Source organism: Pan paniscus, chromosome 3, assembly GCF_029289425.2.
Source record: "Pan paniscus chromosome 3, NHGRI_mPanPan1-v2.0_pri, whole genome shotgun sequence".
NCBI lineage: Eukaryota > Metazoa > Chordata > Mammalia > Primates > Hominidae > Pan > Pan paniscus.
In genome coordinates, this window is record NC_073252.2 from 1200883 (window position 1) to 1226877 (window position 25995).

General features: G+C 59.9%; 1 protein-coding gene across 21 annotated transcripts in view; it reads right to left on the reverse strand.

Annotated features, from left to right (window-relative positions):
• GAK (cyclin G associated kinase) overlaps positions 1-25995 on the reverse strand; it is a 97310-nt gene that overhangs the window by 35890 nt on the left and 35425 nt on the right. For 20 of the 21 annotated variants that reach the window (XM_034958113.3, XM_003811302.6, XM_063603627.1 and 17 more), the window contains 11 exons: positions 22698-22840; positions 16409-16534; positions 14836-14925; positions 12214-12349; positions 11720-11832; positions 8803-8893; positions 7183-7306; positions 2257-2306; positions 1535-1683; positions 917-1039; positions 128-261 (listed from right to left, as the gene is read on the reverse strand). In XM_034958113.3, coding sequence (XP_034814004.1) covers positions 128-261; positions 917-1039; positions 1535-1683; positions 2257-2306; positions 7183-7306; positions 8803-8893; positions 11720-11832; positions 12214-12349; positions 14836-14925; positions 16409-16534; positions 22698-22840 — 1279 coding nt within the window. The remainder of the gene's footprint in view (positions 1-127; positions 262-916; positions 1040-1534; positions 1684-2256; positions 2307-7182; positions 7307-8802; positions 8894-11719; positions 11833-12213; positions 12350-14835; positions 14926-16408; positions 16535-22697; positions 22841-25995) is intronic. The other variant, XM_055111100.2, reaches the window with a different exon arrangement.

Genomic DNA, 25995 nt, shown 5'->3' on the forward strand with positions numbered 1-25995 from the left:
CGGGCCTGCCTTTCCCACCAGTGCCTGCAGCGGCACCGACTGGCCCTCCAGGAGACACCACAGCGAGGGCGGCAGTGCCACACGGGCCCACAGAGCTGTCCCCTGTCCCCGGAGGGCCACGCAGTACCTTTTGTGGGATGGCCAGATGCCTGGTGGGCAGCGCTTCATGCTGAACATGTACACGGCGGCCTCCGCGGTGCTGAAGAGACGGCAGAAGCACAGGAAGGAGCAGACGGCCACAGCAGACGCGGCTCTCCCGTCCTAGGACAGACAGACACGTCTCGCGTGCACCTCGCACTCATGCAGGACAAGGGCTTGTGGGGTCCTCGGGCATCCTACCCACCCCGTGGCTGCAGGGACGCAGGGCTGTTCCTCTCTGAAGCTGGGATATGTTTAGGGAGCTACATAACGTGCCTGCCAAGGCAAGAATGGAGCCCAACAGAGACTGAAGGTTCCCTAATGAAGAACAGGGCTAGGGCCACTCCAACAGGCTCTGCTGGTGCCCCGTACCCCACAAAAGACCCCTCATGGAAACCTCAACTCCATCACCCACAGTGGCAGCTGCCACACCCTGGGAGGCTCAAGCACCACTAAGCTTCGAGCTACAGATCGGGAAACTGGAAGTGACTCTTAGGTGGCCACCGCGCAGGAGGGGAGATGGGCTCCCCACACAGCGGAGTGGCCTCCACACGGGCATGCAGGTCAATGCAGGAAGGGCCACATCGGGAGGGGAGGGCGGGGCCATCTGTCATCTGTCCCCTCCAGACCCAAAGACACCAAGCACAGGGACTTTCTTCCGTGTCCCAGGGTGAAGAACAGGCCCCAGCTCATGAGTGGCGCTCAGATCCTGTTGAACTATGCATGAAATAATGAACTTTGACAGAAGACGGCGCCAGCCCACAGCCCTCGATCTCACCATGCAGTGCACGACGCAGACGTTCTTGTGGTCCTGCCGCAGCCAGGCGTGCATGTTCCTACAGATGTTGTACAGGGTGTGCAGGTGCGGGGCCCGCCGTGCTGCCCAGCCACACTCGGAGACCTGTGGGGACAGGGCACGGTGGCACGGACGGCAGAGGAGCCCCGCCCCAGCCTTGGTCAGCTAGGAGGGACAGCCTGCCTGCAGTGCGGGGGCCTCCGCCAGCTGGTGTCATGAACAGGCGTCCACCTGCGCGAGACCTGAGCACCAGGGCTGCCACTGGCCTTGCAGACAGAGCTCAGTCAGCTGTTCCTGGGCTTTGGGTCCCTTTGCATATTGACAAGTGTCGTGTCTGGAAGGAATGCCTCGGCCTCGAGCACCCTCTGGCTGGTGGGAAGCAGTGAGGAGCTGGGGCCTCCAGAGTTCCCGGCAAGCGGCATCCTCAGAGCAACAGAGACCCCACCTCGCCCCCTCCTGTCCCACGCTCTGCAGCCCCTCAGGAGACCTCCGGCCGCCCCCATCACAGCCCCACCCTGGCCAAAGCCCTCAGCTACGCCCCTGCACTGGAGCGGAAGGAAGCTCCAGAGTGGCACCAAGACAAAGCCTGTGGCCACACACCCGGTTGTGGAACCTGGAGGGCCGGTAGGTCCTCGGGGACAGGTTGTAGACGGCATAGTGCCCTGGGTGCTTGGAGTCCAGGAACAACCGCACATCTTCGATGTTGTTTTTGAGCGCTGACTCCACACCTTCTGCTGGGAATGACATCACTGAAACAAGCAGACCTGCGTCAGCACCTGGGAGATGCGCACCTCGTGGCCAGGCTGCTGCTGCGGCCTCGCTGCTCCTGATGCCCCTGGGCAAGCTCAGCCTCCGGCAGCTCCACCAGCCACTGCCCACACAGCCGGCCCCCTCACCCTCCGTGGACTCCCAGCCTGGGTGGACCTAGGAGCATGGACCCAGCCACACGCCCACCAGCCGGTGGCTGGGACTTCCTGAGACAGCTTTCTGACACCTGCCCTGTCTCCAGGTGTCGGGATGAGTGACTGGGATGCCTGGTGCACAGAGGCCCTGGTTTTCCACGGACACGGCCTTGCGTTGTTCCTGGCATGACCTCAGGGAGCCATGGGAGGCCAGGCTGGCGCTGACCCTGTCCAATGCTGCGCCTGGAGGTGCTGGGCACAGGCCGCCTGCCTGCCAAGGGGCCCCAGGTCACCCCTGTGAGTCTGTGGCCGCAGAGAAGGCTGGAGCAGAGGCACCTGTGCCCTGACACACAACAGGGACTCACTGGGCACACAGGGAAGGGCCGGGGCGCGTCCCACAGCATCATGTGGCACACATACCTGCAATTCTGGATGTGATGTAAGATATGTCCAGGTCACCCTTTGCATAACTGGAATTAAAAAGAAGAGAACTTGGTTATGACAAGAAACACTCTGCAGTTAGGTCACAGGGCTTAAGCCAGAGCCCGAGGCCTGGAGAAGCCGTGGGGCTCTCACTGTAGAGGCCGCATCCCAGGAGGAACGTGTGTGTGTGCACAGGCGTGTGGGCAGCTTCCCGGCTGTGTGCGTGCTGTGGAGCTGACCCCTACATCAGAAATGGATGGAAATGACAGCCTGCAGGTGGTGGAGGCATGGGTGAGACAGGAGAGACATCCGCTGTCTGACTGCCCCTTCCCCTGCGCTCTCCAGGGAGGCACGGCCCAGGAGTGGGCTGGGAGAGGGATGGCAACACCGGTGGAAGGGGAGGGCCGGAGAGCAAGGGTGGCTTGGACGATGGTCACGGGTCATGCCAGGTTCCACGCACTGCCCAGGCCTGGTGGTTGCAGCAGTGGGACTCCAGCAGACGCCGCTGGAGGCAGAGAGGGCCCCCTGCCCTGAGTGCCTAGAAGCCCCCTGCTGTGGCCACAGCCAACTCTCTACAGACCAACTGCCCCCAACACTGGGTCCACGGAATCGGTAACACAGAGATCAAAACCCTCAATAACTCTGCAAGGACCCTGACAGGTTTATCCCACAATTCACTGGCAGCAGCAGCTGTGCAAGAATGGCCAAGCTGTTCTTGTGAGGGAAGGAGCAGAAGGGAGCCTCCCTCCCAGGACAGAGCAGGCCGGAGGCTGCGGGGACCAGAAAGGCTGGGCTAGGAGCAACCTCAACTAGGCACATCGCAGAGGTGCTGTCCCCATCAGAGAAAAGCCTGGATAAAGGTCCAGAGAGATGAATGACCCAAATACACACGACCGTACCATCGCCTGAAAGTGACCATGCGTTCAAACGTTTTAAAAGGCGTCTAAACCCGCAGAGCAGGCGCTGACTTAGGATGCGGGTCTTCCGTGCGTTCAAACGTTTTAAAAGCCGTCTAAACCCGCCGAGCAGGTGCTGACTTAGGATGCGGGTCTTCCGTGCGTTCAAACGTTTTAAAAGGCGTCTAAACCCGCCGAGCAGGTGCTGACTTAGGATGCGGGTCTTCCGTGCGTTCAAACGTTTTAAAAGCCGTCTAAACCCGCCGAGCAGGTGCTGACTTAGGATGCGGGCCTTCCGTGCGTTCAAACGTTTTAAAAGGCGTCTAAACCCGCCGAGCAGGTGCTGACATAGGATGCGGGTCTTCCAAAGCAACAAGGGAAGACGGGGAGGCACGGTGAGCCTGACGCTTGGCCACTTTTGCAGCAAGAGACAAACAGGCCACGCAAAGCATGGCTACTGGACCTATAATCTAATCACCAGCAGAAAAACAAAAATAGGGGCCAGGTGCTGTGGCTCATGCCTGTAATCTCAGCACTTCGGGAGGCCGAGGCAGAGAGATCACCTGTGGTTGGGAGTTTGAGACCAGCCTGACCAACATGGTGAAACCCCCACTGCTCCTGTACCACGGCAGGCAGCGGCAAGCACAGCAAACTGACACGCCTTAAGCAAAGGTGGGCACTGAGTGCCACAGGATCCACGCACATCTCACCCACCCCAGCAGCCCTGTGGGGGCCCCATGGACCTGGCTGTGTAGGCCTCAGGCACGTGTACCACAGGTGTGTGTGTGCTAGGGCTGCACTGGATGCTGACGGGACAGAAACCAGGGCCCAGACACAGGGCTCAGGCCCCGAGGCCCCGGCTTCAGAACAGCAAGCACCAGGGCAGCCAGGGGCTCATGGCCACCCAGGTCCTGACTCCTGGGCTTGTCCGTGGGGAGAGCCAGAAACACAAATGAATTCACTGTCCTTTTTTTTTTCATTTTTTTAATTGAGGCAGGGTCTTGCTCACTCCAGGCCAGAGTGCAGTGGCACAATCACAACTCACTGCAGCCTCAACCTCCTGGGCTCAAGCGATCCTCCCACCTCAGCCCCCAGTGTAGCTGGGACCACAGGTGCACGCCACCTCGCCCAGCTAATTTTTTATTTTTGTAGAGACAGGGTCTTGCTGTGTTGTTGTGTTGTCCAGGCTCGTCTCAGTCTTCAAGTGATCCTCCCTCCTCGGCCCCCCGAAGTGCTGGGATTACACAAGCCACCGTGCCCAGCCATCTTTTGAGCCTCCAGGCCCAACCAGAACTCACTGTTGCTTCTAAGTCAACTTTACAAACATGAGGTTATGCAGCTTCACCTGCCTCAAGCACGTGATGTGAACAGAAGGCAGAGCAAAACAGCAGGGCTGCCCTCAGCTGGAACCTGGGGGTGTCAGGAGGGTTCCCACCATCCCCTAACAAGCAGCAGCTGGCTGTGCCTGAGTGCCATGCAAGCAGCGCCTGCTCAAGCCAAACTGCGTCCTCCTAGGGCCTGGAACCCATGGGTCCCAGCAGAGCCATTTCTAGAACCAGCCCCTGCGGCCTTAGGCTTCCACCAGACAGCAGCTCCCACCATCCCCACAGCTGCTGGGGAGGGAGCGTGGCCTGGAGTCCCCCAGGGAGGACCCTGCAGCTGTGCCCGGCTCCCTGAACGCCCCACACGCCTCCTCCCTCTGCTGACTCCACTCTGCCTGTCCCCACAATGTGCTGCGGCCATGGAGACCATTTTCACTGACGGCGAAAGTGACCGTTCTTAGTGACTTTCACTTATGGCTTTGCTGCCGCATCCTCTCTGTCTTGTTTCCACTCTGATCCCAACATCACTCTCACCAAGAAGACGCTGGAGAGTCTCTCGCCCCCCTGGGTCCATGGCTAGCCCTGCTGACGCTCCACACGCAGTGTCACCTGTCAGGACCCTGCAGGAGCCACAGCCCTGGGCCCAGTGGGCGGTGCGCTGGCACCAGACAGACGGAGCTGCCTCTGATCTTCTGTCAGCCACAACTCAGGCAGAAGGCGTCACAGAGGAGGTGCCCAGAGGTGCGAGTGGGCTCACGTCCTGCTCTGGGGATATGCAGGCCCACTAAGAACAGGTTTCTCTCCACAAAAGGTTGCACAAGGACAAGGCACACAGGTAATGGAACCACACAGCCAAACGTGCAGCACACACAGAGGCACACAGCTCACACACACAGGCGCTCACACAGCACTCCTACACACGCTTACACATGCACGCGGGTCACGCGTACACATGCACGCGGCTCACGCGTACACATGCACGCGGCTCACGCGTACACATGCACGCGGCTCACGCGTACACATGCACGCGGCTCACGCGTACACATGCACGCGGCTCACGCGCACTCGCGTACACATGCACGCGGCTCACGCACTCACGCGTACACATGCACGCGGCTCACGCGCACTCACACGTGTACACATGCACGCGGCTCACGCGCACTCACGTGTACACATGCACGCGGCTCATGCTCACTCACAGGCACTCCTACGCATGCATACACATGCACACAGCTCATGCACAGGCACTCGCGCACATGTGCACACATGCATGCGGCTCACATGCACTCACAGGCACTCGCACGCATGCATACACATGCACGCAACTCACGCACACAGGCACTTGTGTGCATGCGTACACATGCATGTGGCTCAGACACTTGCATGCGTGTGTACACATGCACGCAGCTCACGCACACTCACAGGCACTCCTACTCATGCGTACACATGCACGTGGCTCATACAGGCACTCATGCGCATGCGTACACATGCATGCAGTTCACGTGCACTCAGGCACTCGCACGCATGTGTACACATGCACACAGCTCACACGCACTCACAAGCACTCCTACACATGCATACACATGCACACACGCATACATGCTCCAACATGCACATGTGCTCATACACGTGCCTGCACACAATACGAGCACTCAGCTCACACAAGGATTCACAAGCACAAGGACTCACAAGCACCAGCACACATGCTCATACCAGCAATCACACACGCCTATGCACATGCTCACACCAGCATTTACACACATATGCACACATGTTCACACATATGCATGTTAACACACCCATTCCCTCACATGCACACATGCTCAAAGACACATGCACCCACGCTCACATGTGCAGACGCTGCGGTACACGCAGGCACAAGTGCACACGTCTACCTGGTGCTGGGGACACAAAACAGTGATCACAGCACAGAACAAAAAACACAAGAAAAAGCCCGAAGGTGTCGCCAGCTGTGGAAGGAACGTGGGCCCACCAGGGGCCGCAGTTCCTGCATCACGGGCACCAGTCCAGCCCAGCTCCTAGGCTGTTTCCTGACATAGCCGACACCCTTGAGCTGGTGCGACCGCAGGGCCAGATGAGCAGCCAGCGTGCTCCTGGGCGTTCAGCTCCTCAGAAGAGCCAGCGCATGGACCCCGCAACGCAGAGGGGCCGCACTCTGGAACATTCCCAGTGCTCCGTGAGCAGAGGCTGCCGGGCCTGTGGGCCGATGTCGGGGCCACCCCCGCACAGACGCGCCCTTGGACAGCCCACCCAGAGGGAGACTTTCTCCCACCACAGGCTGGGACTCACCTGGTCTAAGTCTGAGTAACTAGGGCTTTAACTCAAGGACTGGCTCAGTGAGGCGCCACCACCGAGGTTTCACCCAATTTACACAGAGTCCCGGGAACAACCCAGGAACGCCCCAGAGTGAGGGGCAACATCGCAGCAAGGGAGGGGCGGGCCCAGGCATCTCCCCAGCAGGGCCTTGCCCCCCAGGCGATGAAAGGAAAGGGATCTGCCTGGCTCTGTGGGATGCTGGGCTCATTCCGACTCCCTGGGAGAAGCGGGTGATGCTGTCCCACTGCCTCAGGGGCCCCTGTGGGGCCTGATGACCAGCTGTTCCACCGCAGCCAGGAAGCAAGGGCCGGGGCTGCAGCCTGGAACGAGCGTGCGGCAGGTCCAGGGCTCTGGAGCCTCTCACTCACTTAGCGACGGACTGGATGACCTTGGAGGAGGTGTCCTTGAGGTTGGTGAAGAGCCGCTCTGTCCCACCTCGCAGAATATCCAGGAAGCCGCCATAGGGCTGGTCGTACTCCGCCAGCGCCAGGCCTGCAGGGAGACACAGTCTCAGTAGGCCCCAGGTGCTTGGTCCCACCTCCCCAGGCGCTCGGTCCCACCTCCCCAGGTGCAGGTTGCTGGCTGGGCCTAGGCAGCAGGAGCAGGGAGCGGGTGGTATGGCCAGGCCCCCGACCCACACGTACCCAGCGGGAAGCCAGGCTTCAGCACTGGCAGGTCTACCCTGTCCTCAGCCTTTCCAGAGACCCAGGAAATGGTCAGTCTGGGTGCGGAAGGGCTATGTGGCTGCCTCAGCACAGCTGGGGCTGAGACTCTGTCTGTGGGGATAGTCCGGCCTCACGGCCACAGCTTCAGGCCACCATGACCCTGGACGTGAAGGCAGAGTGGTGGCCCCTGGCCTGGTGGGTCCTGCGAGTGAGGTCTTCACAGGCGGCTTTGGTGGCACAAGTGGTGTTAAAAAAAACACCTGGCCAAAGTCCCTCACGCAGACAGGAGACCGAGGCCCAGGCAGCACCGAGCAGATGGGGGCACTGCAGAACCCAGCAGCTCGAGGACTCACCCTTCCTCCAGCCAGCAGAGACCCAGCCAGCCACTACACCTGCATGTGTGGGACCCACAGTGCACGGACCGGGGTGCCCCAGACATGGAGCTGAGCTCCTCCCTGGGAAGCGGAGCTGAAGGACCCAGGCGAAACCTCCCACACCGCAGTGGGGATGCGGGTCGAGGTCGGGAGGGGTCAGAGCTGCATACCCAGCCACTGCCTGTCAGGGCCATGTCCTCGACGGCTCACCCGCAACCTTCTGGAACACTCCCGGCACGGAGTTCCAAGAGCATGCAGCGTCTGTCTCCAGGGCCCTCTCCACTCCTCACCAGCTGAGGGCCCTCCAGGGACACCCAGGCCCATCACAAGTGCCCACTCCTCACGCGGCAGAAGGGGCCACCTCACACTAGCGGCAGAACTGTCTTCCCCCACCGCCCTCCACTGTCCAATGCCTGCTCCTGCCCCCTGGCCTCAGGGTCGCTACTGTAGTAAATGGTTCACCTTGCCCACAGCAGGCCTGGCCCTTCATTCCCAGCTCCTGGGAAGGAACCTGGGATGCCTCCTCCAGCCCCAAAAGGGGTGTCTGTTTCCCTGGGGCCTTGGGCTGTGCCAGACACGACAATGTGATCTATGCTGGGGTCTTGGCCACGGCGCAGGCTGCCTCCCACATAACCCCTGAGCGAGGCCGCCTGGTCACTCGGGCCCGGTCTCCTGGGCCCTGCCCTGGAGCCTCTTCCCTTGGCTGGCTTTAGTCCGAATCCTGACCCCCTCCTGAACTGCACCAAGACACCAGCTTTGCTGAGCTCTGTGAGCCCCAGGGAACTGCCGAACCTGAGGGTGTGCTCAGGGACCCTGACCTCACAGTCATCTCTGGTGGGAGAGGAGGCCCCGGGAGAGAAGGACCCCAGACTCCATCCCAATGTGCTGCGGGTGCCCGGGGCACAGCAGGAGCGAGGGACAGGTGGCGGGCACAGGACAGGGCACTCACCTCCACTGTAGCCACTGCCAGCGGGGCCCACGGGAGGGGGTGGCCCTCGGGACAGCGTGGCGCTCCCGTAGCCTCCATTCTGCTCCAGGAGCTGTGACAATGAAAATGCAGAGGTCAGTTCTCTAAACTGACAACTCACGCCTGCCCACGTCGGGGAGAGGTACGGCATGGGTGCCCTCAGAGCCCATCCTTCTGCCCCCTGATCTATGACACGGTACAAGGGAGGAACTTCCCACAGGCTGAAGCATCAGCTGGAACTCAACAAACGCACGCAGCCCTCATCCCCTCACCCCGCGGCCTGCCTCGCTTGGGGCTGTTGCAGGTGCTCAGCACTCCAGCCCAGCTTTTCAGACTCTTGGGCTGCAGCTTCTGTTCCTTTTCCTTTTCTCTCTCTTCCCAGTCTGTCCAACCAACTTTTTTTTTTTTTTTTTGGTAGAGACAGAGTCTTGCTCTGTGACCCAGGCTGCAGTGCTGGAGGGCTGTGGCACGATCTCAGCTCACCGCAACCTCCGCCTCATGAGTTCAAGCAATTCTCCTGCCTCAGCCTCCCAGAGTAGCTGGGACTACAGGCATGCGCCACCACGCCTGGCTAATTTGTTTTGTATTTTAGTAGAGATGGGGTTTCACCACGTTGCCCAGGCTGGTCTTGAACTCCTGAGCTGAGGCAATTCGCCCGCCTCGGCTTCCCAAAGTGCTAGGATTACAGGCATGAGCCACTGCACCCAGCCTTTTTTTCTTTTTTTTTTTTGAAACGGAGTCTCACTCTCTCCCAGGCTGGAGTGCAGTGGCATGATCTGGGCTCACTGCAGCCTCCACCTTGCATACCCAACCATATTAAGCAGACACATGGCCTGTCTGTCCCAGGATGTTCCATCACTTCAGCTCCTGGGTTCTGGGGGCCACCATGTGAGGCTCACTACCTCCTGGGGGCAGTATTTTATTTCATTGTGAACTCAGCTCCATCACGGACTGTGTTTTCTGGGGGAGTCGGCTGGCTTAAGCAGGGGTCTAACGTCTGTCCCCACGGGGTCCCGACCTAGAAGCACTCAGATGAGAAGCACTGAGGACCCCGCCCCATCACTAGGGGCCTGATTCTGCCCATCTGCCCAGCGGCACCTCCTCCCGCCCCATCAAGAATCCCTCCAGCGCACTCGACAAAGCAAGAGGCCCACACCCCCCTGTGAGCCCACTGTCCTCTGTGACCTCCGGGGGAGTGGGCAGGCATTTTCTGTAAAGAGCCACCAAGCGAGGGGGACACGAGGCCCAGGCTGCTAAAGAGCGGGGCGGCCCAGGAGTGATCCCTTCCTGCCGCTGACAGCCCCAGGGAAGCTTGCTGAGAGGCCACCAGTGACATCAACTCTCCCGCCTCAGAGCGCCCCACACCTCAAAATGCTTCCGGCACCCAGCACCAGGGCTCCCTCTGCTGGTGCACCCACCATGATGGCCGCCAGAGAGGGGCACCACAGCCTCTCCCCGTCTGCACTGGGCTTCCCAGCACTCCCCTGCTCCCAGGTCTCTGTACCCACGCGGCCCCCAAGGAACTGCAAACTCTCCACACAGCCCAAACCTTCCTTGTCCCACAGGGTCCTGTCCTCAGACAGGGACTCCGGCAGCAGCTCTGACCTTCTCCCCACGCTCCACACCCACCGCCTGGGTCAGCTCCACTGCAGTGGCCCCTGGAAGTTCCGGCTTCCAGCTACCAGGGAGTGGAAACGACCCAAGGGCTGAAAAGGGGACAAAATGCAGGAGCCAAGAGTCCTGGGTCCTTGGACACAGACCCCTGCGAGATCTGCAGAGGGGCCCTGCGTGTCCTGACTGGGCCCTGAGCTGGGATGCCCAGGGGCCTCCCTGCTCCCCGTGGGTGAGGGCCGGGCCACGTGTCTGCTCTGCCTCGAGGATCTGGTGATGGAGATGCTGCACCCTGTCCACAGCTGGGTCAGAAAAGACTCTGAGGAAAGCATCTTCCAGCCAACACGTGCTGCTCCCTCCCAGGCCTCACACTTCCACAAAGCACGCGGCCCTGTGGGCCTCAGTCTCCCAGCCCCCAGGCCCTGATGCTGCCAGCAGCCACCGGTGCCTGGGAGTGGACCCTGGCCAGGCCCAGCCCTGACACAACTGCAACCAGGACGCCCAGAGCTGAGCTAAGGGTCAGAAACACAGATGCAGGAGCAACTCAGGACACCCCAGGATGCCCAGAGCTGAGGGCCGGCTGACCTGGCTTGGACACCAGATCCCAGAAACAAAGACACAGGAGCAATTCATGCTGTCCTGTCAGGGGAAGAATCTAGAAAGGCGCCTGCAAACCTCAAGGAGGCCAGATGAGCACGTGCAGAGTGTGAAGACCTTGGCAATGGTCCCAGCATGCCCCCGGGGTCTCGGCCCTGGGCTGCGGTGGTGCCCCTGCTCCTGCAGGAGCCCAGGGCCCTCAAGAGCTTGTGGCTCCACACTGAAGTGGGCAGAGACCCCCAGGGTGCAGGGTCCGGATGAAGCAGCACAGCCACATGCCACCCTCCTCTCTGTGGGGGGATTTGGGGCTCACGTGTGCCTCCCTCCCCTCTGTGATAGGAAACTTGGGGTTCAGGTGTGCCTCCCGCCCCTCTGTGATAGGAGACTTGGGGTTCACGTGTGCCTCCCTCCCCTCTGCGGGGGATCTGGGGCTCACGTGTGCCTCCCTCCCCTCTGTGATAGGAGACTTGGGGTTCACGTGTGCCTCCCTCCCTTCTGCAGGGGATCTGGGGCTCACATGTGCCTCCCTCCCCTCTGCGGGGGATCTGGGGCTCACGTGTGCCTCCCTCCCCTCTGTGATAGGAGACTTGGGGTTCACGTGTGCCTCCCTCCCTTCTGCAGGGGATCTGGGGCTCACATGTGCCTCCCTCCCCTCTGCGGGGGATTTGGGGCTCACGTGTGCCTCCCTCACCTCTGTGATGGGAGACTTGGGGTTCACGTTGCGGGCGGCCGCGATCTCCTGCAGCTGGTGCACCACCTCGGCGATGGACAGCCGCTCCTCCGGGTTCACCTGCAGCATGGCGCCTGCAGCAGAAGCACAGCGCGCTCGGCCCCACGGTTCCCCAGGCGGGTCAGCACCCCCTGCACTGGCAGAGGTCACAGACCACCAGAGGCCACTCCCTCTACACACATCAGTGACGTCAGAAGCAAGAAGGGAGCGGCAAAGGGAAGAACAAAAACCGAACAAAATGATCAAAAATCACCACTCAGAGCACCGCAAATTCACCAGCGGGGTGGGCGGCAGGGGAGCTCTCTGGAAACCCCCCTAGGGATGTTGTCAAAACTATGGTGACGGGCGGGAGTGAGGCCAGGTGAGCAGTGCCCCAAGGGGAGCGGGGTCTCCAGAGCCACGCGGGGTCTGTGCTCCAGGGTCCTGCCCCACGCACGCATTCCAGCGGGACTTACGGATGAGGCTGTGGAAGACCGTGTACTGCGTGTCGTGCGGGGGGATCGAGTACTTCCCATTGACTATTCGAAGTTTCGCTCCATCCTCAAAAGGGTGCTGCCGGAAGCACAGCAGGTACAAGATGCAGCCCAGGGCCTGCGGGGAGAGCAGGGGTGATGCCTAGGCCCACGGGGAGCGCAGGGGTGACGCCTGGGCCTGCGGGGAGAGCAGGGGTGATGCCCAGGCCCACGGGGAATGCAGGGGTGACATCGGGGCCGTGGGGAGCGCAGGGGTGACACCGGGGCCTGCAGGGAACACAGGGGTGATATTGGGAACATGGGGAATGCAGGGGTGACACCGGGGCCTGCGGGAACAACAGGGGTGACACCCGGGCCGCGGGGAGTGCAGGGGTGACACCGGGGCCTGCGGGGAACGCAGGGGTGACATTGGGGCCGTGGGGAGCGCAGGGGTGACGCCTGGGCCTGTGGGGAGTGCAGGGGTGACACCCAGGCCTGCGGGGAATGCAGGGGTGACGTCGGAGCCGTGGGGAGCGCAGGGGTGACTCCTGGGCCTGCGGGGAGTGCAGGGGTGACTCCCAGGTCTGAGGGGAGAGCAGGGGTGATGCCCGAGCCCAAGGGGACAAGGGCGTGAGAGGAGCACCGCAGACATGGTGACTGGCCGAGGGGTGGCTCCTTCCTTGGGGATCCTAGGGGTATAGTCGGTGGTTACACAAACATCACTTGACTGTGCGGAGCTGGCGGCAGTGCTTCCCACCGCACGGGGAGGCCTGGATGCTCCACCCCTATTCACCGCAAAGAACTGTCCAGGTGACAGTGTTAAACGGACTCCAGGCTCTTAAGATTAAAAAGTTACGTTCAGGCCGGGCGCGGTGGCTCACGCCTGTAATCCCAGCACTTTGGGAGGCCGAGGCGGGTGGATGACAAGGTCAGGAGTTCAAGACCAGCCTGGCCAACATGGTGAAATCCCGTCTCTACTAAAAATACAAAAATTAGCCAGGCGTGGTGGTGCATGCCTGTAGTCCCAGCTACTCAGGAGGCTGAGGCAAAGAACTGCTTGAACCCAGGAGGCAGAGGGTGCAGTGCGCCGAGATCGCGCCACTGCACTCCAGCCTAGCAACAAAGCGAGACTCTGTCTCAAATAAATAAAATAAATAAATAAATAAATAAGGTTCCTTTCAAAATTCCGGGGTTCCCACACTCATGCACTGAAGATCTATGAGCTGGTGGGACCAGCACAGACCCTGCTGTGTGCTATGCGAGGGGCAAGGCGCCTGTCCTGTCCTTGGCAACAGCAGAGCCCCACTTTTCAGAACGGACCCCATATGCAGGGTGTAGGGCACGGGGCAGAAGCTGCAGGAAGCAGCCTCCTCAGTCTGCTCAGGATTTTCGCAGAACTGGCCTTGAACAATCAGCGACTTCTCGTCAATCACCCAATATGTGAGCCCAGAGAAGGGACTGGTGATTACTTCGGCATCAGGATCTTATCCAGCCAAGAGTAAGAGCTCACACCGGGACCCCAGGCCGAGCAAGAGCCGGCCAGGAGTGTCCTCGTGCGGGATGTGCAGAGGACCAGTCACCAGGGTGGGCCAAGAACACAGGCAATGACCACACACATGGCCCCATCCTTCCACACTCCTCAAGGGACACAGGGCCTCAGCCTACAGCCCACATACTGTCTCAGCCTGCAGCCCCACGTGCTGTCTCAGCCTTCAGCCCATGTGCTGTGGCTGATGGCACGGCTGACCCGGTCCGTAGGCAAATACACTACGGAGGGCCAACTGCCGCACCTGGTGGCTGAATGACGGGGTAAGGGGACGTCAAAAGAACCACAAGGCAGGACACCCTCCACGCGTGGTCACCCTCGCTCAATGGGGACATGGCCTTGGAGAGATGCAGGGATGAGGGAGGACACAGGAGACCACCCCAGCCATCAGGCTCAGCCCTCACTCTGGCCTGCCTCTGAGCAGGGGAGCTGAGCACACCAAGGCTGGGGTGTGGCAGGGATACTCCTGGGTCAAGGCACTCAGGGCCAGATGCACAACAAGCCACGGACGGGGCCGAGGGAAGCCTCAGGCAGACCCAGCCGCACAGGACGCCCCCAACTGCTACTCGACTCATCCCTATTAGAAGTAGTCAAGGTTGGGCAGGGCACAGTGGCTCAAGCCTGTAATCGCAGCACTTTGGGAGGCTGAGGCAGGTGGACCGCTTGAGCTCAGGAGTTCGAGACCGGCCTGGGCAACATGGTGAGACTACCCCTTCTACCAAAAATACAAAATAATAGCCGGGCATGGTGGTGAGCACCTGTGGTCCCAGCTACTCGGGAGGCTGAGGTGGGAGGATCCCTTGAGCCCAGGGGCGGGAGGCTGCGGTGAGCCTGAGCCGAGGTCACACCACTGCACTCCAGCCTGGGTGACAGAGGAAGACCCTGTCTCCAAAAAAACCCAAAAAAACAGTGGCAGCCACAGTGATTCTTAAGGAAAGGAAAAAGAAAAGGGGACGGGAGGGGAAGAGGGGGCCGAGGAGGCAGGCCAGTTCCGAGTGGCAGGTGCCCGGCGCACGCCGCCTCAGGTTAAGTAGGGCGCACGGAGCCAGGCACTGCCACTGAGAGGCGCCAGACCTCACCCAGATATCCTGCTTCTCGCCGATCGGGAAGTTGGAATACAAGTCTATGATTTCTGGCGTTCTATACATTGGTGTTGTATTCCTCGTGATCTGAAAAAATACAAACATTTCAAAGGAAAAGTTGCATCCCACAAACAGTATTTTTTATGTTGCACCACTTCCGTGCAGCTTTCCAAATGCACAGCAGACTGAGAGGCAGCCTGTCCCGCACACTATGCCCCGGGATGACCTCAGGCCAGTCGGCCCCATGCACCAGCTCCGCTGCTCATCTTCGGCCTCAGCGCGCTCCTTACGATGAGGACTGAGTCATTCACCTCCCTCAATCTCCTACGGCCTCCCGTGCTTCATGGCATGTCGGCACCCACGTATTGGCCTGCTGCGCACCAAGTCCGCTTGCTGAGGAGAAGGGTGTCTCGCCTGGCACAAGGGCCCCGCTCCAGAGTGGCCGCACCCAGAGCAGCTTCTGTGACACCCAGAACCCCAGGGTACGTGAGGGTATCTGGGAGGAGGAAGCCGTCCACCCAAGCTCACCCGACTGGTTCAAGGTTAACAACGGAGAGCCTCACAAACATACGGAGGCACTTGCAAGAGGCAGAGGCTGGGGCCACAGAGCTGTGAGGAGAGAGTGAATCTCCGTGCACGGCAGACATGTTGTGAGAGGCAGAGGCTGGGGCCGCAGAGCTGTGAGGAGACAGTGAATCTCCGTGCACGGCAGACACACAAACCCCATCCTCAGCTGCAGATTCACAGGAGAGCAGGGGGCAAGTGGGCTCTGCAGTTATACAGCAGGACAGCGCACGGCCTTGGGCAGGCCACAGTTTCTTAAAGAGAATGGGAAAATGAGAGCTTACGGAAAGCAGGATAAAGTGCCCTCCACTCATGCTGAAAAGCACGAAGACCTGCTTTCCAGGAATGACCTGCCTGAGGCCGGGACAGTCAGCTACCAATGCAAGACACAAGAGCAAGAAGGCCCAAGTGCAGAGAGCGCAAGTTAACTCCTCCAGCTCCAAGACACAGGGTGAGAGCAGGCTACGTGTGGGCAGAGACGGCATCTATCTGCCCATCTCTGGGAAAAGAAGCTTCGGAGGAGAGCCAAGGATGTGAGGGGCTCAGAGGAAGGAGGGGCTGTGAGAGGGCATGGATGGGGCCACCCTGTGTTTTCAGCTCCACTTCCTGTTACCTTCAACTGCTCTAAAAAATAAAGTCTGTTTATTACATTGCTCACGCCTGTAATCCCAGCACTTTCGGAGGCTGAGGCGGGTGGATCACAAATGACGTCAAGAGACAGAGACCATCCTGGCCAACACGGTGAAACCCCGTCCCTACCAAAAACACAAAAATTAGCTGGGCGTGGTGATGTGTGCCTGTAACCCCATCTACTCGGGAGGCAGAGGCAGAAGAATCGCTTGAACCCAGGAGGCGGAGGTTGCAGTGAGCCGGGATTGCACCACTGCACTCCAGCGTGGTGACAGAGCGAGACTCAAAGCACCCCGGCGGAAAACAGCACTCCGCACTCAGGGCGTGGAATGTGGGAAGGGCCAGCTTCCCCCAGCATAGGCCCCGCTCAGCTCACCTCTTCCTCCACCAGGGCTCGCCTCTGGGCGCTCCAGCTGTAGTCAGGGTAGTGCGAGATGGTCGTGGCACTGCCAAAGTCACACAGCTTAATGGTCCCTTGGTTACTAAGCAACAAGTTCTCAACCTGTAAAATTCCACAAGACAGCCCCGTGAACTTGGCGTAGACAGAGATGGGACTTCAGGGAAAACGAACGGGTGTGAGACACAGCCAGGGCCCTTCGCAGACAGCACTCGCCCAGGGCCACGGCTGCCGGGCGCCTGCAGCACCTCACACCTGCGGACACAGCCAGCTCTGCACCAGCAGCTCGGGGTGCAGGGGCTGCTCCAGGCCTAGGCAGAGGGGCCCTGGCGGGTGGGCCGGCCTGAGAAGCAGGCCCCGAGGGGCTGAGGGATTTCAGAGTTCAGCAAACGAGCCTTCCTCAAAGATGTCTTAAATTACTTCTGATCAAATGTAATATGTGTAATTCAGAAAAATAAAAAGCAGAAAATTAAAAACCACCCATAAATCAAAGAAAGATAATCCAGTTAATAATGGGGCTCACAGGCCGGGCGTGGTGGCTCACGCCTGTAATCCCAGCACTTTGGGAGGCCAAGGCGGGCGGATCACCTGAGGTCAGGAGTTCGAGACACGCCTGACCAACATGGTAAAACCTCGTCTCTACTAAAAAATACAAAAATTAGCCGGGCATGGTGGCGGGCGCCTGTAGTCCCAGCTACTCGGGAGGCTGAGGCAGGAGAATCGCTTGAACTTGGGAGGCGGAGGCTGCAGTGAACCGAGATTGCGCCACTGCACTCCAGCCTGGGTGACAGGGCAAGACTCCGACTCAAAAAAAAAAAGTATACAGAGACACAAAGAACCAGAAAGGGCCACACAATTGTGAAGCCCACATTACACCTTCTGGCGCAGCTCTGATAACAGGGCATGGGAGCTCGGGCCAAACAGGGAATCCAGCGAGTGCTGCTGAGAAGCCACGGACGCCAGAGGCTGCACACGTGACAAGGCAGCAACGCAGTGACTCAGCCCCACAGTGCTCACGCCCCACACAACACCCATCTTAATGGCAGAGCCATGGCAAAACAGCTGCCAGCACCAGGCATCCATGTGGAACGAAAGGAGAAAGCCTCGCCCCCAGCTCACACAATCAAGGAAGCCTCAGCCCCAACATTTAGGCAAACCACAGATCTTTCGGAAGATGGTCCAGAGGAGCTCCTTCTGAGATAGGGAAGGAGCGGCTTCTTCAACAAGACAGACAGCACAGACGTGGCAGGATGGCCAGCACAGGCGTCCCCCTGGAGAGGAAGAACAATGCCAGCACAGGGCTCCAAGAGGGCAGCACGCCAGCCACAGATGGAAGGTGCTCGGCACACACGCGGTCAGTACGGGCTCCCACAGGCAGCACAGGGCTCCGAGAGGGCAGCACACCAGCCATGGACGGAAGGTGCTCGGCATGCACGCGGTCAGTATGGGCTCACACAGGCAGCGAGAGGAAGGCAAGTCGAGGAAAGGCAGGCATTTTCCCAGAGGAAGCCCAAGTTCTGATAAGCCAGCCTCATCGACAGGAGAAAAATGCAAACTAAGGCCATGGGCACCCAGGACAGGCTGAGGGAGCAGTACCCGCCATGCCCCAGGCCAGCAAAGTGCAGAGCCGTGGCATCCAAGAGTGCAAGGGGACGCCCAGGGTTAGATGCAGACGCTCTCCAACCACAGCGCCCTGCAGACCCCCGTCCTAGAGAGGACGCCTGCTCCACGGACCAGCAAGCTGAACAGGCTGTCCACGTGGTGCAGACAGCATGGCTCACCATAAACAAGGGAAAGAAACGGACACACATGCCACCCATGGCCGACCAGAGAAACCCAGTGAAGCCTAAGGCCACCACTGGCCCCCGAGGAGATGCGGGCCACACACAGGACCGGGGCCTCTGAACCACAGGGCTGAGCAAGAAAATCAGATGCAGAGCATGGGGCGAGGCTCCACTCACAGGACGCCCAGAGAAAAGATCAGCGACCCTGGCTCGGATGCAGAGCACACAGCGGGGAGATACAGTGGCACACGGCCACTGAAGGCCCAGGAGTGCCCATTCCCTCGCGTGTGTCCGTTCCCATTCTACAGCCAACAGAGACAAAGCTGTGCGCACAGCAGGACGACGCACAGGGCAGGCGAGTGGGGCCACCTGTGCCCGTTCCCATTCTACAGCCAACAGAGACGAAGCTGTGCGCACAGCAGGACGACGCACAGGGCAGGCGAGTGGGGCCACGTGTGCTGCCTGCCCCTCCGCAAACAGCCGTCCAGACTCCCACGGCGGAGGCCACAGGTGAACACACGTGGGCTGCAGGGCTGGCCTGGGTTCCCGCCACGCCGCTGTGGAGCAGCAGCAAGGCCAGTGCTGTGAAGTGCAGCCTGGCTCACAGACACGGATTCTTCACCAATTCAACCCTTCTGTTTCTGTTCTCCTTAAAATACACACTCAAGCCCCGCTACACGACCCATCACACTTCAAAAATGCGAACCAGGAGGGTCTCGGTGTCATGAGAAAATCCACCACTCAGAGACTCCTCAGGAAGAACCACCCAGACAGCAAACAGCACCTTCCACGGGCAGGACCGGCCCCTCCTGGAGCCCTGCAGCCCCTTCCGTCAGAACGGGGCCTCAGGCGCATGGGTTTCTGGAAACCAGGGGTCTTGCTTGCAACCTTGAAGAAGATTCCCTCAAAAGCAACCCTGTGTGCTGGGCAGAATGTACTTTTAGAAAAGTAAAATACAAGGAAAGAAAAAACAGAAGGAAGAGAGGGAGGGAGGAAAGGAAGGAGAAGGGGTGAAAGGGCCTGGGGCATGGCTCAGGAGCAGGCTCCACGGTGGTGGCCATGGGAGCGAAAGGGCCTGGGGCTCAGGAGCAGGCTCTACGGCGGTGCCCACAGGCTTCTGCCATGGGGCATCTGTCCAGTCGGCCACCTTACACCCTGGCATTCTAGGCCCTCTGAGTTCAGGGGACAAACGAAAAAGGCCACACTTACCCATTTTCAAAATCTACGTGAAGACACCTGTGCTATAAAGTAGGGGTGTACAGCCAAGTAGAGAAAAGGCAGCCCTAACCAGAGAAACACAGAGGGAAGCTGCCTGCCAGAGCCTTGGCCCTGGGTGGGCTGAGGCAGGCTGAGGCGGAATGAGCCTATGCAGTTAAGAACAGCTCAGCATGGGTGCCCACGGCTTATGCACCCCCACCCAGGGCACACAGGGAGAGCCACGGCCTTGGATCCCCCACCCAGGGCACACGTGGAGAGCCACGGCCTTGGATCCCCCACCCAGGGCACACGTGGAGAGCCACGGCCTTGGGCCTCCCACCCGGGGCACACGTGGAGAGCCACGGCCTTGGATCCCCCACCTAGGGCACACGGGGAGAGCTGGGGGGCTCTGGGGCCTCCTAGGCACCCACGAGCAGACGCTGGAGAGGAGGCGGGGCCCAGGTGGCTGCATGGGCAGACATGAGCTGATGCACTGGGTGCAGGGCCAGGTAGACACAAGGATACAGCTCCCACCTCAGGTCACACAAGGTCAATTCCAGGTGAACGAAACCTCTGGACACAGGCCAGGTAGATTTCAGCAGCTGGAGGAGCAGCTGGGGTGGGTGCTGGGAGCAGGATCTGAAACACAGCTCCGTGCTCCACAAGAGACGCCACGGGGCTGGGGCCTCACTGGCCTCCTCGTCCCCTCCGCCTGGGCAGTGGCGGGGAGCCAAGGACAGCACAGGGCATCCTCCACAAGCCATGGCCAGAGGCGCTGCTCCCGATTAGCGAGGTCTGAGAGAAGCCACACTTTGGGAAAACCAGGGAAGGCTGAGAACAGGAGGGCAAGAGACAAGGCTAGGTTCCTCCCACCTCACTGCGGATAATGGTGTCAAAACCACATAGAAAATGTCCTGGCCAGGCGTGGTGTCTCACGCCTGTAATCCCAGCACTGTGGGAGGCCGAGGCGGGAGGGTGACTTGAGGTCAAGGGTTCGAAACCAGCCTAGACAACATGGTGAAACCCTGTCTCTACTAAAAGTACAAAAATTAGCCCGGCGTGGTGGCATATGCCTGTAATCCCAGCTACTCGGGAGGCTGAGGTAGGAGAATCGCTGGAACCCAGGAGGCAGAGGCTGCATGAGCCGAGATCGCGCCACTGCACTCCAGCCTGGGCGACAGAGCAAGACTCCGCCTAGAAAAAAAAACAAAAAACAGAAATGTCCTCATGTCCCCAGAGACATGGACAAAAGTATCTGGGAGTGATAAGGCTTTAAAACTTTGGCAGCCTGGGAGCGGTGGCTCACACCTGGAATCCCAGCACTTTCAGAGGCTGAGGCGGGTGGATCACTCGAGCTCAGGAGTTCCGGACCAGCTTGGGCAACATGGTGACACCCCATTTCTAATGAAAATACAAAAACTAGGCAGGCATGGTGTGTGCCTGTGGTCCCAGCTACTCAGGAGGCTCAGGTGGGAGATCACCTGGGCCAAGTCGGCCGAGGCGGCAGTGAGCCCCGTCAGTGCCGCTGCACTCCAGCCTGGGCTGTAGAGCGACTGACTCAAAAAAAAAAAAAAAAAACAAAAAAAACCCCAAAAAACCTCTTCAGCAAAAGCCTCAGCACGGAGGACGAGGCCCACCATGGGCAGGCCAGGCACAGGCTTCACAGATAACGGAGAAGCCTCACAAAATCCTAGGTTTTTTAAAAAACACAACAGCAGGAGTGAAAACTGGGCCACAAACCAGAAGACGCCGGCAGCAGAGGCGACACTTAGCAGATTATGAGAATACACAAGCTGCTCCAATGAACCAAACACACAAGCCAGTGGAAAATCTTTGAAAAAGGCAAGAAACAAAAGGAAGTTTACTGAAGAGCAAGACCCGAATGACTATAACATTCAACTTCATTAACATCAGGAAAAGGCAAAATCACAACCCATCAGACTATACTCCCCACCAGGCCAGCCAAAATCAACACAGGCAGCTCAGGGCATGGACAGCCCATGGGGCAGGAGTGTCCTCTGTGGGGCTGTGGGAAGCAGCCACATCACATGGAAACCGCGCAGTGCCGGCGGCAGCACGGAGCGCAGGCCCAGCCCCGGCCCAGAACCACCTGTGTGGCAATGTGGTGGGCAGGGATGGAGCGCGGGTCTAGAAGCACCTGTGTGGTGGGCAGGGATGGAGCACGAGCCCAGCCCCAGTCTAGAAGCATCTGTGTGGCAGTGTGGTGGGCAGGGCGGCCCTTTTACATGCAGCCAGTGGCTCATGCCCACATCATGCCAACCCCGGGATGCCACGCCTCAGAGAAACCCGTGGTGACAGGAGAGATGGACAGGAGAGTCTGCCTGTGAACGGAAGGGGAGGTGCAGTGGGGGGACAGTCAGGAAGTGCAAAGAGCTCCCCTCAAGCTGAGCAGGCAAGGGGTCCGGCCCCCAACCCCAGCGCCTGAGACAGGGCCAGGCAGAGGAGCGCCAGGCTTCCTCCCAGCTCCAAGAGGCCGAACCAGGGAGGCACTGTGGGGTCCAGGACTGCCCAGGGGCCAAGGAAGGGGCACTGGGTGAGCAGGAGCTGGGGGCCTGGGCCAACACCACTGGGGGGCTGAGGAAGGAGCGTGGGGTGAGCAGGAATGCGGGGCCTGAACTGACACCACCAGGGGACTGAGGAAGGAGCGTGGGGTGAGCAGGAATGCGGGGCCTGAACTGACACCACCAGGGGACTGAGGAAGGAGCGTGGGGTGAGAAGGAGTGCGGGGCCTATAGTGACACCACCGGGGGGTGGTGGGGGGGGGGGCCGAGGAAGGAGTGTGGGGTGAGCAGGAATAGGGTCCTGAACTGACACCACCGGCGGGCACCCTCGTCCACAGCTCCCCGCGGAAACTGGAGTGAGCAAGCATCCAGCATGAGGACCTGGTATTCCAGACGGAAGCTCCAGGCTGTGAGCACCCCCAACTGGGCGTGAAGGCCCCCAGCAGGGAGGCGGGGCCATCCCGGGATCTCTGTCAGCAAAGGCCTGTGAGACAGACGCTAATTTTCTTCAGGGCTGGAAAAGCAACGTTTCTGGAAGATCCGCTTCCACTGCTGAGAGGCTCACGCACATCTTCTAGGTGAGATGGTGCAGCCTCACCTGCTCTCACCCCCGCATCCTAACTGAGCGGGAGCCCCCCACAGAGGCTGTGAACCGCGTGTGGAGGGAGTCACTACCTTGTGGTCCCTGTGGATGATGGGCGGCTCCTAACCGAGCGGGACCCGCACACAGAGGCCTTGGCAGCCGCGTGTGGAGGGAGCCACTACCTTGAGGTCCCTGTGGATGATGGGCGGCTTCTGCCGGTGCATGTGCTGCACGGCGCGGCACGTCTGGTAGAAGATCTTCAGAACCGTGTCGCACGACAGGGGGCCTCGAGATTCCATTTTCTTCAAAAATTCCACCAGCTGCCCTAAAAGAGAATGAAACTCACATGGAGGCAGGAGAACAGGGTCCGGAGACAGGGAACCTAAGGCTGTTTCACGCGGACTTCCCAGAACTAAATGGAAAGGAAAACCCTAACTTTCCACACCTAAGTAACAAAATGACCAGAGGTGACTCCCTTTGACCTTTTCTGCCTGGCAGATGGGAAACTGCCTGACTGCAGATCTCCTCTTCGTTTGCAACTCTGTAACTTCACCCTGTCTTCTGATTGCTTTTCGTAACCAATCAGATGTTTGTACAGGAGTGTGACCTTCTGGTTGGCTGCTTTCTGCAACCATTAGGCTGATGGCGGGCTACCACTTCGTTTACATGAGGTGAGCACAAAGTGGCCAGTGGGAAACCTCTAGGGGGTATTTGGACCCGAGAAGATTCTGCATCCGGGCCCTTGAGCCGCTGCTTGGGCCACCCCCACACTGTGGAGTGTACTTTTGTTTTCAATAAATTCCTGCTTTCGTTCTTTTGTTGCTTCATTCTTTCTTTGTTTCGCTGGGCGTTCTGTCCAGTTTGTTCAAAATGCCAAGAACCTGGACAACTTGCAGTCACCACTCTCTACGGTTAACATCATCACCGTGGAGCAATCAGTGCTCTGCCCTCCCTGGCCCCAGGCCACGCTACAGACTCTGCCACGCCGCGCCACGCTAGGGGCTCCGCCACGCCCCATGCCACGCTATGGGCTCCGCCACGCCCCAGGCCATGCTACGGACTCCGCCACACCCCAGGCCACGTTACCGACTCCGCCAAACCAGGCCACGCTTCGGACTCTGCCACACCCCAGGCCATGCCACGGACTCTGCCACGTTGGGCCACATTACAGACGCCACACCACACTTTGAACTCTGCCATGCCCCAGGCCATGCTACGGACTCCGCCACACCCCAGGCCACGTTACTGCGGATGCCACCACACCAGGCCAGGCTGCCTTTTCCAGCCACAGTCCCAGTTAAGCCCACCCTGAGTGCCGCTCCCACCTTTCCTTCCTTCAGCTGCTGCAGAAAGGGCTGCAGGTATGAGGATGGCCACCTCAGCCCCGTGTGTGGGACCACCACCCAGTGGCAGGGGTGGGCTTGGAGCAGCCCCACAGTCAAGTCACACACAGAGCAGAGGCCAGGGGGCAAGACGCCCAAGCGTCACCGAAGCAACAACCGCGTCAGCATCCCAGCAGCTGAGCTGGCATGCCGTTAACGTGAGAACCACATCGGCATCCCAGCAGTTGAGCCAGCGTGCCGTTAACATGAGAACTACATTGGCGTCCCAGCAGCTGAGCTGGCAAGCCATTAACGTGAGAACCACACTGGCATCCCAGCAGCCGAGCCGGCGAGCCGTTAACGTGAGAATCACATTTGTGTCCTGGCAACTGAGCCAGGCATGTCATTAACATGGATACAAAGAGAAATGACTACAAATACACAAGTGCTCAAACCTCTAAGTGAACACTCAGTGTCCTCAGATGACAAATGATCATTCTCACATTCACGACAGTCTCAGTGCCTGTGCGTGACCCACACCCCAGGGAGCCCGTCCTGCCATGGCTGGCACCTTCCAGGCACCCTAGCCCTGGCCCAACCAGGAAACCAGGGATGTGGGGCCGGGGCAGCACGCAGGGCTGAGGACCTGCTGGGGACCGAAGCATTCACACTGCCAGTCACCCCAGCACCCCTATGCAGCCCCCACAGACGTGCAGACCCAACCCATCCTGCTCCTACCCTGATCTTACCCTGGGTCTTGCCCACTTCAGCTGGCCACAGTCCATGTGTGGCATCATCCCTGGGGCCTCTGCATCTTGTGCCCCATCTTTTCAGCCTCGTGCTCCTGCCTCTGCTCTCTACAGAGCAGCCACAGTCACCCTCTGCTCATCCCACTCCACACCCCTGAAGGCCACGACCCCTGCAGCCCCAGAGCCAAGGCCAGTACCACCACCCACGGAACCCACACTCAGGGTCTCCCCCACGCTGCCAGAGCTTGCGCTCCCAGCCACACTGGCCTCCCTTCCTCCCTGCCTCAGGGAGGACCCCTCACACGCTGCTTCTGCCGCCAGGATGCCTCCCAGACCGCCCCTTCTGCTCACCTCCCAAGGAACCAACTCTGCCCACACCACCTAAACGTGCACCCTTCTCCTGGGACTCATTCTCTCCCTGGCTCTTCGAGCCACCCAACCACCTGCCATGGGCATGGATCAGCTGTGTCTGGCGAGTCACTGAGCCCCCGATGCCTGCACACAGCAGAGCGTGTAGCCGACTCAATTCCACTGACAACGAAGGCATGGTGTGAGAGCCGGTCAGGACCTGCCACAGCTCAGGCTGGGCCACGCTAGAATCGACTCACAGACCGGACCCACCTGCGTGTCCCCAGCAGAGCCCAGCACTGCCCCCACCTGCACCCAGCTGAGGGGCCCTCCCACTCCCCCAGCTCTGCCGGCCCTGGCCCTCAACCCCAGGTGAAAGCCCTCCCAGCCCTCACCACAGCTCCCTCAAAAGCTTTGTGCTGACCCTCGGAGAAACAGGGGGGCTCTCAGGAAAAAGGAGGGGCACCCATAGAAGGAATGGGGTGCTCAGAAAGAGAGGAACAGACCCGGGAGAGGCTGAGGCCAGGCCCGGGGAGTGAGAGTGGGGGTGACTTGCCCTCTACGCTGGCCATCATGGATGGGCGAGTCTGTTTCAGTGGTAACTGGGCCCCCTGTTCAGTGCCTCATTCTCAGTGAGAATAAATGGGGTTTTTAAAAGTAAAAATTCTGTATGTGGCTGAGTGGGGAACGGGTATGTGGCTCTTCCCTCAGAGGACACTGGAGGGGTTGCCTCACGGGAGGGACCGGGCACATCCCCGGAGCCTGACCTCCAGGCCTCCTCCAGTGAGCCCTGAACCTGCAGCTGCACGGGGGAGCCCACATCCCTCCCACTTCTCAGAGATGCCACGGCTCTCCCCTGGCACAGCTGTGCCATCCACAGAGCCCTGCAGCTCAGCTCTCAGCCGCACATGCTGCTCCAGACAGGCAGTCCCCAGAAGTGAGCTGGTGCGCGCATGCGTTAGTCTGCCTCGTGTATTTATGACTTGAGGGGCTGGGCCCGGCCCCTCTCCTTCCCACACCACCCCATGCAGGGTCAGCGATGAGCCGCTGGCCCCGGCCCC